The sequence below is a fragment of the Antedon mediterranea genome, chromosome 4 (genome assembly GCF_964355755.1).
Source record: "Antedon mediterranea chromosome 4, ecAntMedi1.1, whole genome shotgun sequence".
Classification (NCBI taxonomy): Eukaryota; Metazoa; Echinodermata; class Crinoidea; order Comatulida; family Antedonidae; genus Antedon; species Antedon mediterranea.
Window position 1 is genome coordinate 28689610 of NC_092673.1, and position 16976 is coordinate 28706585.

At 34.2% G+C, this 16976-nt stretch overlaps 2 protein-coding genes across 3 annotated transcripts in view; one reads left to right on the plus strand and one right to left on the minus strand.

Annotated features, from left to right (window-relative positions):
* The first annotated feature begins 393 nt into the window (after positions 1 to 393).
* Positions 394 to 9382, plus strand: LOC140047171 (uncharacterized). 2 transcript variants are annotated; one of them, XM_072092028.1, is made up of 3 exons: positions 394 to 487; positions 798 to 928; positions 7516 to 9382. In XM_072092028.1, the coding sequence occupies exons 2-3, from the start codon at positions 815 to 817 to the stop codon at positions 8260 to 8262; spliced, it is 861 nt and encodes a 286-aa protein (XP_071948129.1). In that variant the 5' UTR covers positions 394 to 487; positions 798 to 814; the 3' UTR covers positions 8263 to 9382. The 2 variants fall into 2 exon arrangements, with proteins under 2 accessions (XP_071948129.1, XP_071948130.1); XM_072092029.1 differs by lacking the exons at positions 394 to 487; positions 798 to 928 and adding an exon at positions 5483 to 5705.
* Positions 9383 to 15363: 5981 nt separating this feature from the next.
* Positions 15364 to 16976, minus strand: part of LOC140047167 (nucleoporin NUP188-like) — a 28466-nt gene continuing 26853 nt past the window's right edge. The window contains exon 48 of the mRNA XM_072092022.1: positions 15364 to 16714. Within this exon, the coding sequence (XP_071948123.1) occupies positions 16535 to 16714 (180 nt within the window). The 3' untranslated portion in view covers positions 15364 to 16534. The remainder of the gene's footprint in view (positions 16715 to 16976) is intronic.

Here is a 16976-nt window from a genome sequence, read left to right on the forward strand (position 1 = left end):
TCAATATAAGGGTTACGAATTACTGGAATGTCAACGACATGCCATCTCGTACAACATCGCCTAATGGGGTAAGTTGGCAATAGTGGAAATATATATTGTTGCAAAAAATAAATATCAAATCCGCCAAACAGGAGAACGGTTTTTACGAGTGACACTAATTTATCGAAGTGGCTGCATGGCTGTTATTACGACATAACCTAATTTTAAATGAACTGGATATTAAAATATAACCGGTTTAGAAGCTTGAGATATCGGTTGTTTTTTCGGCATAATTCTCTACGTCCTTGTCGATAATTCAACGTTGTTTAATGGTTCGTAAATGCGAGGACAAACTTGTTATTGATTGTCCACCGTTCATTCATTTTAACTTGGTCCATTATCAAAGACACGTTCCATGTGTTGTGCCGTAAATGTCCTGCTAACTCGTTTAGGCCGCTTTGACACCTGCTCCTCCTGCTAGATACAGTGTTTGGATACATTTCATGAGGTACGTACGTATGTGTGATATAGCCTAAATTTATTAGGCCCATAATAGGACCATGTTGCAGGTTTATTGTTTCATTAAAGTTGCAAAGAACATCCGTCGTATGTCTTTTCATTACATTAATCATGGAAAATAGATTAAGATCAAGATAATGAGTTCCATTTATGTACTGTACATCATACGCTACGCACCACCGGTACAGCTGACGTCTTCACCAAAAGAATCTGTTGTGGCGCTCAGGTTCATGTACCAGCCGACTATATTCTGACCAAAGTAAGTCAAAATCTCCCGTTTTTGTTTTCATTTACTCTAGATCTGTTCACAATTCAGATGAGTTATTGCCAAATAAACCAAATGACGTTCATCAATAATATATCGTCGGAATCGGCATCACCGACAGAGAACAATAACAACAATAGCGGAACAATGAAGTCACGTGAGCAGGTAGGCAAATGTTTTTTAAGTCTACCGACTATAAAGGGACACCGGTACGCGTGTTTTTTTTTTCCAGGACGAACGTGGGCAGAAGTCATGAATACACTCTTAATTTGGGCCTATGGGATTGGCACCGGTTTAGTACAGGTGCGGGTGGTACCTTAATACGAAACATCATACCGTATTAATCGGTACCTTTACATTGAAGGCGCCGGTACCGTGTTGATTTGAACCCCCGCCCATCTCCAGACAATGTTGTACGTCATTTTATATTAAATTAGAATTATAAGAACTTTCCATACTCGAAATACATTTAAGTGCAGAGACATACTTAGTCCAAAAGACAAGTCCAGTCCCTGGTTTAGGAGTTCTAACTGGCTCTCCAACACTGGAGGCCTCGGGTGTTTTTAGCAATTTTTTACATATTTTAATGCCTGTTCCCTCTGGGTACTGCTCAGGGTCCCCATAAGCTCCGGGGCACCTGGGTTTAGCCAGTGAGCGCTCAAAGCCGTTACGCCACAGTGCGGTGGTTCAGACAGTCAGATTCACATGGCAAGAAATTGGAAAACGTTGAACTGTCAACTTTCGTCCCCACCATCATGAACACAGGACTACAAGGGAAGAGTGTAATTTCACTCTTTGCTGGGACTACACTATAATTATATACGAATTTAATTATCATTAGAGAGGTTTCACAATCTTACGAATACGATAACGAAAACGGATACGTCACGCACACGTATTCGTTTTCGTAAGATTGCGAAACCTCCCTATTAACGATGAAAATAAGCGAGTCACTATTGTTCAGACGATGATTAAGTCAAATGCGAATACCTATTTTACAAAATGTACCAATGCGGTCCTACTTTCCAACACAACTATCAGGTCTTAATTAATCTAATAATGTAAAGTCTAGGCTATCTGATCGTAAATAGCATCAGATAACATTATAAACTACAGACACTATTGTATAACAAACAGAATATTCAAATCAAATTAGACCCACACAACTCTTGTCTGACACAATTCGATAATGGTACTTGATCCGTCAATTGTATTCTGCATTATACTTATTATTAACAATACAAATTTAGCTCAGACCGGTACCGAATGCATGGCTCCGGTAGGCGCTTAGCTAACCACGCGGAACGCACACTAATCATTTTGACATGATATTAGTGATCAGAGCGATAACTTAAAAGGGGATTGTGCGAAAATTATTATTGTTAAAAGAACACAAATGGATTTCAGCATTCCGTCGCGTGTTGTTCTATATAATGGTACAATGATAAATACACAATGAAGCTATACACCATTAAATCTGTATCATTTGTTAAAATGAAATTCCCATGTCTGTTAGAGTATCCCGAGGATCAACACGAAATAGGAATAATTAAAATATACTTCAGTCTTACGCAGAATAAAAGCAAAATAATTTCGTATACGAAACTCACAAGCCTACCTCTATAGGGTAAATCGTATTTGGGATACCAATGGTTCGTATGGAACGCCAATTGGAATTGTAAGACAGCTCCTTAATTTTTTTATTTTTTTTTAAATTTTCAATCTTTCTTTAGGCCTAATACATTGGAATAAAAAAAAACAGACACAGAGTAACAATAGAAAAGTATACAGCTCCTTAAAATTGATATATAATATAATAACACATTGTTCTTGAATTATTCTATTACAATCCTAACAATAAATAAACAAAGGCGTGTTTTAAATAAATCCTTTATACATTTTATCGAGATTCGGTGATTGAACACGGATCCCTAACTCCAAAACTTCTTTCCGTACTTTCTTACCTTTTAACCAATTAGAGCTGAGTAAATGACCTTGGCAGTAAGTTGAACTCAGGGGTCACGTTCATGTCAGACCAATATTGTAGATTGGTAAATTGTATTGCTCGTTTTGTGGTTTTATATCACATCCAGATAGGTGTATTATCATGGGGGCAGCAACATATGTTTTTTAATGGGCGTGGTGCATAATGGTGCAAATATTTTTTTTTATAAATGGGCGTGGTGCATGGCTACATCTTTTTACGTGTTTTTTCATGATGTGAGGAATCGTTTAAAATTAGATTACATCAGTGAGATAAGAGCTTGTATAAACATTTATAAATAGGTTTAAAATGAATTAAATCATATACAAAATGTAGCTCATAATTAGACAAATATAAAAGTGTAAATTGATAAGGAAATAGGTCGAACATGTTTTAATAATTATGTAATCTGTATCATATTTCCTGTATTACTGCAGTAATAAATGTTATCAAAGCGTAATCTGTATCATATTTCCTGTATTACTGCAGTAATAAATGTTATCAAAGCATACACAGGAACTCGACAAGATAATACAATGTAGATCTACTCTAGTTACTGTATGAAAATAGTCTTATTCTTGCCATGGGGAAATAATAGGCCTACTGAAATAGCAGTGTAAAGAACTAATGGATAAGGTCTACCACACTTGAGGTAACAAAAATGACAATTTTTATGCTAAATGTAAAAATTATGCAAAAAAAAAACACCCACACATATTTGAAGTGTGGGTAAATCCCGGGGTAAATAAACACGGTTGGCATGCTAAATTTTCATAACAAATTTTCTCGCTCTATAATAGTAAACAGGCCTACATATTCTTCTTTTAAGCAATAATTTGCCTCGCGGCAATAATTTGCCTCGCGAAAATTGTTTGCACGCGATATAAATGCCTACAATCGGAAATTAACCAATCGCCCACATTGTAAATACAATGGATCATAAAAAAACACACCCTACTTAATAAATATGAAACTAACTTAACAAGCAACCCTTGAACGAAAATTTTACTTTTACTTTTTAGCATGGAGTAACTTTTAGAGCCATCCTAAAAATAGTTTAAAATAATTGAAAATAAAAAAAATGAATGGGCGAATTGTCGTTTCCCAATTAATAGTTTCCTTCAGATTAAGTAGGTCAGATTCATCAATTAAATGTATTCAGTGTTAAAATGATTATTAGCGATTCATGGGAATCAGGTTGGTCACATCCAGGTCCCCGGGCCACTGATTATTAATCATAACAATATGTTCATTTATTTGTTCATTTATTTATTTGATGACTCTACATTTATTTAATTAAAAGACAATTCGGTGTAGAGTAGATAACCATAGATATTATTATAGTAAAGTATACATTATCTATACAGTATTATAGGCAAATCCTGTAATACACTACCATATATGTATCACATGTGACAGCATCACCCATTATAGGTACAGTGCCGAGAATCGATAGCTTAAAGACATATTGTCCCCCAAAAACATGAAAAATGAAGATTAATTAAATCAGACTTTGAATAGGTTATTTTGTAGCCTTAATAAAGTTAATCAATTATTTTTTTTCACTTACAAAATTACAAAATAAATGGTTAAATTCAACCATTGGTTGGCAGCCAATTGTTTGGTTTAAATTACAGTTTTTTCAAGTAAATAATTTTTTTTTTCGATCTAATTATTGGTCAAAGTGAATACGCCGTCGGTAAATATTATGCGACATTAAAATGAAATATTCTATAAAAAAAATTAAAATAATTATTTTTTCAGGGGGACAATAGGCCTATATCTTTAATGCGACAATTTATTTACATCGTAATTACAATTTACATAGACCGAATCTATTTATCATATCGATCAAAATACACTACATACAAAATTGCTTTCAAATTAGATTTGTACACAAGATAAATGTCCTTTTAAATATGAAGATAAAGAGGAGATAGTTAATTGTTCTGGGCGGGACATTGTTTACCTTTTTGAATGCGCAGTCTGCCGAGATAAATGTTATCGGCGCCAAATGTAAATGTCGCGCATTGGGAACGTTTAAAACCACGGACACGTCGTCTGCGACACTCACACAAATCTATTTTTAAATACAATTTTAGTTAATAACAACATGCCCACATTTCATGTATTTACACATATTATAAAAATACATTTTAAGCACAACATTAACAAAATTTGTTTGAAAATTTGCCGACCCCCTTTAGCAATAATACTAAATTTAGTAATTTTATTTTTAGACGTGATTTCTTTAGTAAATGTATTATTGTTAATGCAATATCGTAAGATCTTTTATTGTTATTACTTTCAAAGCATATGTTTCAGTTGGTTCGTAATGAGGGTTAAACTTAATCAAATATTGTTAGTTTGGTAATGTGTATATATTAATTATACTACATGTCGTTTATCCCACGCTCTAGTAACAAAATCGTGTATTCGGTCAGTATCGTTTACAAAAGCTACAGGTTAATTATCCTTGGTTCCCAGCAAAAATAAAGGCTAAAGGGGTCTGTCGTACCAGGTGGTAGGGTTTGGAGGGGAGGTTAAACCACCTGGAGTCACACGTTCACCTGTCATAATAATATAGCTTGTATACCCGTATGTACCGTGTGTTTGCTGAAGCGCGGTGATAACACAAAGGATGTATTCAACACCGCGGGGGATTACGGAACACGCAACACAAGTAAACAACACAAAATATCATCGGAAGATTTAGTTAACCGTTTACCGCCGCGCGGTGAACACCTATTGAAAATTGCTGGCAGGAAACCGTCTTGAAGTTTGTGTTATAAAAGGGGAAACTATAGCCTCAAACTTGTTAAATCAGTTTAGTCTACACTAGCAACAGGTTGTGTTATTTCTTATGCTTGTTGTCTGACGTTCATAGTCAATATGGTACTTATTAATCTTTTAACGCGAAACCACGCTGTAGTTGAGAAGGAAAACCACGTAGCCCTGGTAAGATTATTATTTATTTATTTACATACTTTCGTTCATTATTGGGAGAGGGGGAAGGGAATCGATGCATGAAGGTTTGTTTACCTCCATGGTCGATGCTTAACGTGTTACGTGAGTGGGTGGTGATATTTTATTTTTAAAAAGTACAAAAAAACTCACTAATTTAATGGACGATATTTGTTTTGCTCTGATTGTTTCTTTGATTGAACTGTATTTAATAACGTAAGATTTGTCCTAATTAATACCATTATGTGATAAGTCCGGGACCTTAACTGACCATGGGAATTAATTGGACGAAAACACGAAAACACGTTAATAATGCAAACGTTGAAGACTTTTAACCTTGTGTTGGATATCATTATTATTTGCATGCAATAATTGTATCCTTGTTTACATAGATAAAGGTCAGTTTTATCATGGAGGAAATATACAGATATATATCTGTATATTTCCTCCATGGTTTTATGGTAGGCCTACTTGAAAATTGGTTACGTTATATTACGACAATGATTGCTGCACCAGTTTCAGTACTACAGGAACTATAAAAATAAAAACGGAATAACAATTGCCAGTTTCACAAAGTACACTGTTCCTTAACAAGTGAAAGGTTCTTGTCTAAAACTTTCCCTAAAAAATAATAGCTCATATATCTGTGTTAATGGGAAATTTGCTTTCTTCGTGTTTAAAGTGTGTAACATAAATACTTAGCATTTAACACTCTTATAACAATTCGTTAACATTTTTGTGAAAAGTTCTTCTGTGAAACTTTCCCTAAAAAATCTATTGTTCATTCTATATTATGTCAATGGGGATTTTACTTTTTGTGATTCAAGTTTGTAACTTTATAATTGAAACTCTTATAACGAAGTTAATGCCAGTACTTAGAAAACGATTGTGTTTTAAGTAAACACATTTACAAGTATTGTTACATAACAATTGATTGACAACGTATCAATCATTAATGTTGATTTTTCTTTTACACATTAATACATGATTCTGACATTCTGGGGTTAACTGTCAATCAACAAATACGTGTTGTTATCAACATTTTTGTTGTTCAGTTTTTGTTGGGTTGACATGGTTGTCATTTATACTATCGCCATGATTGGTGTACAATAGTGGAGGAGTATTGGTTAATAGAAGGAGGGATTTGTTCGAGGGGGAGGAGCTTAACAATGCAATGAGACGCTGGGCGGAGCTATTGAATTTAGTAATTAGAAGCGTAATAGAAGTATAAGGAGTTAAGTTATACAATATATTAATATAATAATAATTATGTTCATAACCAATAGTAAAACGTGAGCTAGTTTTATATAAATATAATAATACGATCAAGCAAGCATGAAAATAGTTTCGATAAAACAAATAATTGTTTAAATCAAAATAATGTATATACAAATGTAAATAAGAATAAGAAGAATAAGTTACAGAAGTGAAAACAAAATAGGAAACATTGATAAAGACTTTTACGTCATGAAATGATTTGAGACAATAAGAGCAAGATAATGTGCTATTCTTCGGTCTTTTGTGGTCATTCATAATAAAATATAATTGTTCAATAATAATAATCCTTTGACTTTCCTTTTGAAACTAAAATTCTGAAAGAAATAATTTATGAAAAAACATCATATAATTGTTTCTGTGTTAAGGGTTATATCATGAAGAATTAATAGTTTATCAAGCACACGACCACCGCTATGGCCCAGTGAGCACATTAACTGTGTATCTTGGGAACCATTACGATTCAATGCATAATTTATATACGAGTATTTATTTCTAACGCTGTGTTAATTTTTCATTCTCTTTACAGCTACAAAGGGAGATAAAACACCTCGAGTATAAACTGAGGCAGAGGAACGATCAAGTGGAAGATTTAACAAAACGGCTTGAAATGCAATCGAGCAAAACAAAACAGCTGATTGCAGGCTGGAAGCTGCAACTTCAAGACAAAGAGAACACTTTAGAAAAACAACTGCAAGAAAAAGACACACAGTTGAATCATATCTGCGCTGAACTTATCCACTTTGAAGCAACATTGAAACGAGAAAGAAGTTGTATTGTTAATCAACTGAATGAAAGAGATAGGAAAATAAAAGAACAAAACAGAAGAATAAAAGAACAGGAGAGAGAAATAAAAGCTTTGAACTCGGCAAATGAACGGTTGCTCGAAAGTTTACACGAATCTAGAATATCTTCTTCTCCACCGTCTTCGCCAGCATCGCCGTCATCTCTATCATCATCACCACCAGTAATGTCTCCGACCTCTCCAGCAGCAATGTTTTCGACCTCTCCAGCAATGTTTTCGACCTCTCCAGTCAAATCTCCGACCTCTCCACCAGGAGTCTTACTGAACAATAACGATGTCTTTCCAACAAAATACACACACATACGTCACACCGGACGTTCGAGCTCACCACGGACAGTACGATTTAGTGAAGATGTGCTAGATAATGAGGAAAAGAAAGTAACTCCAAAGCCTGCTATAAGAGTTCGCAAGATCTCTCTACCTGCTTATCGACTACCAGAAAATGAGGAAGACATTGTTAGGTACTGCTAATTAACCTTCTTTATCAGTAAACTCGCCAACTGGTTGTTACTTCTTTCACTACAAACTTAATTTGCAATAGGAAACCACGTTCATTAGGCTTCCTGTCCTGGGCTTTGCTTGGTAGCTCACAAGGGACAGCCGCCTGGAGATATCATTTTTTTGTACATAAACGACTCATTGGAGATACGATGTAGGTGCTATTAAAGTGTGTTTATTGTGGACATTTACCTGCTGGGACCTCGGGAAGTTTTAATGAACATTTTATCATTTATACGTCATACAAGTCTCAGTTTCGTAAATAATAGTGATTAAAGTGATTTGAATATTTATAGAGCTTTGGGGTTTCGGTTGTTTTAAAAGGGACCGAAATGCATAGGTACGTAAAAATTGTATGGAACTGAACTCTATAGAATTAACATTCAGGGAGGGAATTGTTATCATGATTGACCAATAGGAGGCCAATATGGAACCTAATTGACCAATAGAAGGCCAATATGGACCCTGATTGACCAATAGGAAGTCAATGTGGACTTTAATATGAAGTAGGTGTCATAATAGCCGGTGTGGCTTTAGAACCCTTCGTATATCCGTCCATATTGACAGAATGTGCAATAAAAGAGCAAACGTAAACAAATTAATGATTTAAGCTTGGTTCCCGCAACGCAATAACGTAAGCGCACCTTAAGTAATTTGACCAATCACAAGCGATGGATCATTCTAACTGTCATTTGTGATTGGTCAACTCACTTGCGCCTACGTGATTGCGTCCTATTGGGAACCAAGCTTTAGGTACAGTAAAGGACGTTCACAATGTTTGTCTGTAAACATTGATAGAATGTGTTATTACAACTATAGTAAATTTGTTCTGTGAAATAAATATGTAACCGCAGGAAGCGAAAGATGTAACTTATCACAACTCAAAATTTGTAATTGAAATGTAATTGTTTGTAATTAAAAGGCCAAAGGTCAAAGTTAAGTATTTACAAACACAAGACTGAATTCTTAAAGTGAAGTCAAAGTCTTACGTACTTATACAAGTTGTTGTGTACAGCATGTTATTTAAGATTATTTTATATACAGGTACTGTTAAATATGGATTATAAAAAAATAAAAAAAATTAATGCAAAAATACAATAAAATTTTAATGAAACAAATATAGAGACGTGTCACTGTTTTTTGTATGTGAAAATGTGTTTATATTCAATGGAAACGCAGCTGTAACGTTTGGTTCCCACTTACGCAACACAAGAATGTTTTTACGGTTACGCAACGCAAATCTATCCAATCACCAGCGACGGGCCATCCGAACTTGATGACATTTCGTTTTGTGATTGGTGAAATTACCTGCGTTGTTCCCCTTGTCTATACTGTAGCAGGAACCAATAATTATATTGCTTTAGTTTGTGTTATAACTTGTTGATTTTTTAAGTGGAAGAAAAAGGTTATCAACCAACCGAATTTACTCGATTTCATTATTGAATATTTGTCATTTTAAATTTGTTTTCCACTAAGAGTTGACCAATGACAGTTCGACATCATTGCGTTACGTCCTAGTGGGAACCAAGCTTTACTATGCCATAGTCACTCATAATGTACACAGTACATTTAACTTTGCCAGGAATACTGAACAACTACTTTTGGACACAAAACGTAAACGCGACATACGACGAGTTGACGTTTGGAGATCACCCAGCCTATGGAATCGTTTTGCAATAACGATATTTTCGGTTATAATTATCACAACACAACAATGACGATTAATTTTACTGGGACAAGTAACAAGTAGAAATGCCAAGCTTTTAAATAAATGTATAAATAGTAGGCTCACTTTTACGTGATTGACGTGTCCCCCAGAAACTTATACTGGATTTAGCCTATTGTCTAATTAATTAGGTACGCTATTCGCATTGCGACATTGAGTTGCGTATTGTCTGCATTTCTCTGGTTCCAGTCACTAATCTTAATTCAAATTGACACAACAATTTGATAGTTACTAAAAGAAACAAACTTTAACCTCATGAGTGGGCCTCACATAATAGGTCTTGAGTTATGTGTGAAATACAATATATAGGTAGGTCTTATATAGCTGCAGGGATACTAAGTCTACTCCTATTTGAATTAATAATTATTAATTAGTTGCGACAGAAATGATAAGAATGTTACAATCATGAAAGAAAAGACTGAAACTAAATATGTTGAAAAGTTATGCCTTATGATATGTCCGTCCGAAATTGTACCGTCACCGCGTACACGACATCACTGGAGTCAGTTGGACCATGGAGGTATAAAATTATAAAAACTAATTTTATACCTCCATGGTTGAACTGAACAAATGAGATCGATATTTTCTTAGTGATATTGTCAACACCGGATGGCATTAACAATGCATTTAATACCTGGTAATCTTGTTTATTACATGTTCCTATATTTAGGTGGAATGTATAATATGAATATTAGCTTGGCATTGTATCTAATCTATAGGTATTTGGTAACATATCAAGCGTAGTGTGTTTTTCTTACCACGGCTAGCAGTTTATTTCTGCACATGCGTCGTGGGTAAGATTTCAAAAGAGGACTACAAATAAATACAAAAAAAAAGTAATACAAGACAAGATATTATTATAACAATAAATTCAGCAACAAACATTGCCTTTGAACACAAATTAAGCTCTGTCTACACTATCACTAGTTTGACAAAAGTGTGATTTAGGCCTATAGTTTAACATTCATGTAATTGAAAATTACAGCATTTACAGAAATCGAACCTTTGGGTATAGCACCTGCTAGTTTTTAAGAGAGTAACGATTTTTTGGAACAAAAGTAGGTTGTTTTTTGACGCCAAAAACCGACACGCAGTCGCGCCTTTAATAGTTTATCGCACTCCTTGGTATAGGCTAGGGTATGATGAGACTGCAGGAGATTAACAAATTATTTAAAAAATGTAATATAATATTGTTTTCTATACTAAAATATTATTTATCAAGTGCCTAACAAAAGAATTTACGATTCATACCGTAAATACTGATAAAGAAGCAAGTATGGTATTAGGGAATGTCATTTTTGCTCAACGTTACTTTGTACCATAAGTTCCATAATAATATAACATGATCAAAACTCAAGCGCGCCCTTTCCTATACAAACTGACTTGACACATCTAATCACATGAACTTAAATGAGTAATTAATTTGCACAAACAAACATAGCTACGGTCACCTTATTCCCCAGTGTTGTACCTCTACATACTATCTATCATAGGAGTATTTATTACTCTAGATACATGCATGCTATGGTATATAATAGGTCGTGGTTACAAGATCAGTATGCCTGATTTATACATGTTTAACTCCGTAAAAAGGTTCAACTTTATAATTTGTGTACAACTGAGAGTTTTCTTTCTAATACAATTTGTTCCAAACAGTATCCTGGGAGGTTTATAAATAACATCGTTTCGCAGATTCCGTTTGCAAAATAAACTTAAACAAAAAAAAGTTGGCAAGGCAAACAATTTTCATATAAGATAGGCCTATCATTGATGAAACAATAATTTTATTCGGTGAAAGATGAAAATGTGTAGTATTTTTAATTGCAAATATAACTGTTCATCTTTCACCTCATAACATCAATAATTTGTACCATTGTACTCATAAAGATTCATTATTTTGAGAATATGAAAACATGAAAACAGTGTAAGAACATATTGAGTTTTACGGATGCACATTGGGGTAATGCAAACATCACATTCAAACATCACACGTCAGGAGAAACTCCTGACATGTTCGAGGGTCAATGATATACACTTTTAGGTCTGTTTTTTAAATTTTATAGAAAAGGGCGTATTCTTCTTCACTAGGCCTATATTATTTATCAGCGGCTTGGGTTTAGTGCCATCACCGGAATGCGGTTTGTCTCGTGTGGACGACTGACAGTTGACACGCACTAAGCTACTGCACCTGCTGCCGTGGAAACCTATCCTACACGTTAGGCACGACATCCGCACATAAAATCAATCAACAAGATATTTAGTGAGCTTTTTTAAAACGCTCACAAACAAAACTGAACGTCAAAGTATTTGTGCAGAAGACGCTTAATTGTAAATACTGTGACGTACTCCAAACAGTACATTGGCATTGATATGGATCAAGATCAGTTTTAAATGATAAGATGATTTTTTTAAATTTCGGAATTCTTCAATTGAATTGCCTGCCCTGTCGCGCCGAATTATCACTGTTGTTGTTGAACTAAACGTCTGGATGCGTTGTGACGCAGCGCTTTCTTCATCATAAAGTTTATAGATTTAACTAGAATATTTCGAGGAAAAATGAATTGAAATACATTAATAGGCCTAATTGATGGCTGGCCTGGGAATTGATGGCTGGCATGGGGGATTGATGGCTGGCCTGGGAATTGATGGCTGGCCTTGGAATTGATGACTGGCCTGGGGATTGATGACTGGCCTGGGGATTGATGGCTGGCCTGTGGATTGATGGCTGGCCTGTGGATTGATGGCTGGCCTGGGAATTGATGGCTGACCTGGGAATTGATGGCTGGCCAGGGAATTGATCTCCACGACCTGTAGCATGGAATATAAACATGCCTACTCGCTACGATCGCGACCTGTGGTATGAGGGAGCTGAGCCTGTCCAAGAAAACACCGAGACTAACCTTTCCCTCGATATTCGTATACAGATATATATATATATATATATATTAGGCCTATATTTCTTATAATTTTAGAGTTTCTAAAGTTCTTAAAACATTACGAAACTTACTTCCATTTATTCTATGGATCTTCTTTATACAACCAGTAATATAAATCCAATAAAACCATATGAAATTGATACTTTATAGTTCAAGAACTCTCCAGAAAGAAGCTTATTTCTCCGCTAACACACTACTAGGCAGAGTAATACACATACACATACAGGTGGACTACACGTTTTGATTGATGCAGATCGTATGCAAATTTTAGGAATTCTGGATAATTATAAATTAAAGAAATTTAAAGTCAAACAAAGATCCACATAATCAAGAACACTTCTTTATATTATAAAGAAGTGTTCTTGCAGCAGCAATGGGTGTTGTGATTGTTAAATACCCGTACACATATCAATATGCGCTTATTAACTAATAACCTAGCCTAGGTCAATGAACTTAGAACAACAATACATAATTGTTATTTTCGGAAAATTAGAAAAACTAAGCAATAATGTTATTGGCAAAAATCCGTCTTGCATTAAAATGAAGAACAATACGTTTCGTCGATTTATAATAATTAAGGAGATAAAAACGTGACTTAATTAAATTAATATGTTAAAACATCATTTGTGGATACCTAATATTATTGGCCTACGTTTGAAACATTTAAAGATTTTGGGACAATTGCAAATGTATTCTACTGCAGATACTGCGACAACTATTCAATTCAATTATTTCTTTTCGTCAAGCACCTGGCTAAAAAATTATATGCTTGTCAAGTATATAAAAATATTAAAAATACGATAAAATGGGTAACAATACGACACCAAGGTGTAAAAAATGGCAATATAGTAAAAAAAAAATCATACAAATGTGTCATATAAAAATTAGATAAAACAAATTGGATAAAAAGTCCGATTGTCACCTCGCAACAAAATTTGCATTAAAAAGCCTCATAGCAGATTGGAGAAAAGAACTTCGTAATTCATTAGTTTTCGAAGCGAATTCTACCCCTTCTGTTAAAGACAACATGTTTGTTGACTACAACTACATTTTATTTAGCAAGCTTTTGTTTTTATAAACATACACGTTACTGTTTATTGCAGTGACTGTCTCATAAACCTCTTTTCTGAATCAAACTAAAACCATACGTTATTACAGTGAAAATAAATGTTATCAAGCGAATTTAAATTTAGAATTCCTGGAAATGGCATTCGATACCGTCGTACAGAAATGAATTGATTGGGATCACGTTCGGCCAGTTTTCCTTATACAGTATGCCAAAATCCTAACAATTTATCTTAACAATGTTTTCAACTTCCTGGGAGAGCTTTCAGGGAAAAAAGAGTATTATTTATAATTTTGGTACGTAAACAAACTCATAAATTTATGTGATCATGTTTTATAAGAATATCAAGCTAAATCATGGATAGGACGTAGGACTAATTTAGAATTTACCGAGATCGTTAGACAAATGTGGGTAGGAGATAAAAAACATAGGAGTGGATGGCTAGAATAGTAGGGTTGTGTGTTGTTGTATACAATACATTAAGCTCTGTCTACACTATCAACATTTATGTGAAAACAAAATGTGATGTGCCCATGGACCACGATGATGTCATATCAATATTTGGGCATATCACTACCATATTTAGCCAAGGCACATCATACTTGTTTTGTCAAAATAGTTTGATAATGTAGACAGAGCTTTAGTCTCCAATTCTAGGGTTGACAGGCACTCGGTTCAACTGTTCTCGGTGATCATGTGAAAAGATAAAACAAATTGAAAATCGCATCCCTATCAGTCCACGTGAGGTTGTTTCACATGTATTTCTAAGCCCCTCTTTCCCTTTCAAAATAAATACCCATTTCCTTTAAAATATTTCTAAATGATTCGGCTATAAATGTGGTTGTTTTGCCGCTTTTTTGACAGTATCAATTATAATTCATTTGACAACGTGCTGTTATGTCGGATGTATCGAAGCAAATAAAGTAATACTTTGCCCGCAGTGACAGTCTACATTCTGATACTATTTCTCTACTAACATTGTCACGCATATTATACATGTCATGCCATTTAAATTTGCTTGGGAAAATACATCAGGAATTATTAAGCATTACGGTAATAAATTTAGCTAATTAAAATGACACATCTAAAAACTTGATCTTATACTTGGACGCAGCGCAAGAAAACAAGCACAACGCGAGTGATTTGACCAATTACGACGCAATATCTGAACTGTCATTGGTCAACGTACTTGCGCTGCGCGTACGCCTTGGTGCTAAGTCTAAATGGAAACCAATCAACCAAGCTTTGAGAAAATTAAGCATTCTATTGTGAGGTATAGCAATGCAATGGACAAGATACTCAAATGATAAAAAATACACAATACTTTGTACAAATAAGTAGTTAGTTTTATTGATTACAAAAAAAGGTCATTTCAGAGTTTTTAAAATGCTATTTTAGAAGATAATGTTTACAAAATGGTAATTGGTGGGTTTAATGCTGGTTATTCATTCTTTTTTCAACTTCTTTATAAAAATATCAATGACGTACCAAGTGCAGCATATGATTGGTGTAAAGCTCTTGTCTACACTATCAAACTTTATGTGCCCATATATGGGCATGATGATGTCATATCACTACCATGTTTGGGCATATCGCTACCATATATGGCCACATCACACCTTTAGTCAAACTAGTTTGATAGTGTAGACAGAGCAGTAATGAAGTAGTTATAACAAAAAATTTGGTTGGGGTTTTTTTTTTTAATTTTCTATCTTCGTTTTTTACTAATGCAAGGCTAACTGTACTATTATAGAGAATATTGGTAACTTTTTAAGCACATTCTCCTGCGATATTTGTTAGTAAAGCACAAATAAAGTTGTTACATAAAAATGTCGTTCAATATTTATGGTTGCTGGCTAATTGGTAATAAAAAATCTACAATATTTATGTTTTTTTTACAATTCAACATCTGATATCCTGTAACCTTGGTACTCTGACTTAACAATGCTATCAATTACAAACATTTTATTTGTTGCAAACAAATAAAATTGTAAAAATAATGCACGTTTGTGGCGTCAACACTTTTATTCATATAATCCTTCCTTTCTTTAATTGTTTATAAACGTTAGTGTAATCATGGACCTATGGTGCAATAAAACAAAACTAAGCTTGGTTCCCACTAGAACGCAATGTACGGACGTAAGCACAACGTAAATAATTTGACCAATCACAAGCGACTGTTCATCTTGTAAAGTTAACTTGTGTTTTGCATTCTGTCCTTGTGAAAACCAAGATTAAAGAAAATTTAAGTTAGGCTATAAACGTTTATTTTAATTTTATGAACAATAGTAAAGCTCTGTCCACACTACTATCAAACTAGTTTGAAAAAATGTGTGATCTGCCCAAATATGGTAGTGATATACCCAAATATGATAGTGATATGACATCATCATGTCCATATATGGGTACATCACTTTTATTTTGTCAGTTTGATAGTGAGCTAAGCTTAAGAGTAGTTCAAACAGAAAAGTTCATTGTAATCTTTACTGACAAATTTATAAATATATACATTTATATTTATTTCAAAATTTGATTGACAAATTGCCTGACAAGATTAAAGTAAGCTTGTTCTTGATTGTCTGTGAATGGTCCATGGTGCGATGACGATTTACCAAGAGACAGCGGGCTTGTCACACCCGGTGACGACACGTTCCCTCCACGCCGAAAGAATCTCTGTAATGTTTGCAGAAATGCGCCCTGATAAAACAATTGTTAAAAACTTGATTGGTACCGTAAATGAAAATTTAGAAAGTTGGTGGAAAAAATAAGGCAGTGAAAAGACTGCTTTTATAATGAACTGAATGATATTAATAAATACACATGAAAACATAATTATGTTGTAAAAATGTAATCATGTATAATAAAATGACATAATAATATTGTATAAACACAACAAACACAGAACAAGAATTCTAAACCGCACAGTGATATACCGAAATTAATTAATTTGAAACGATAA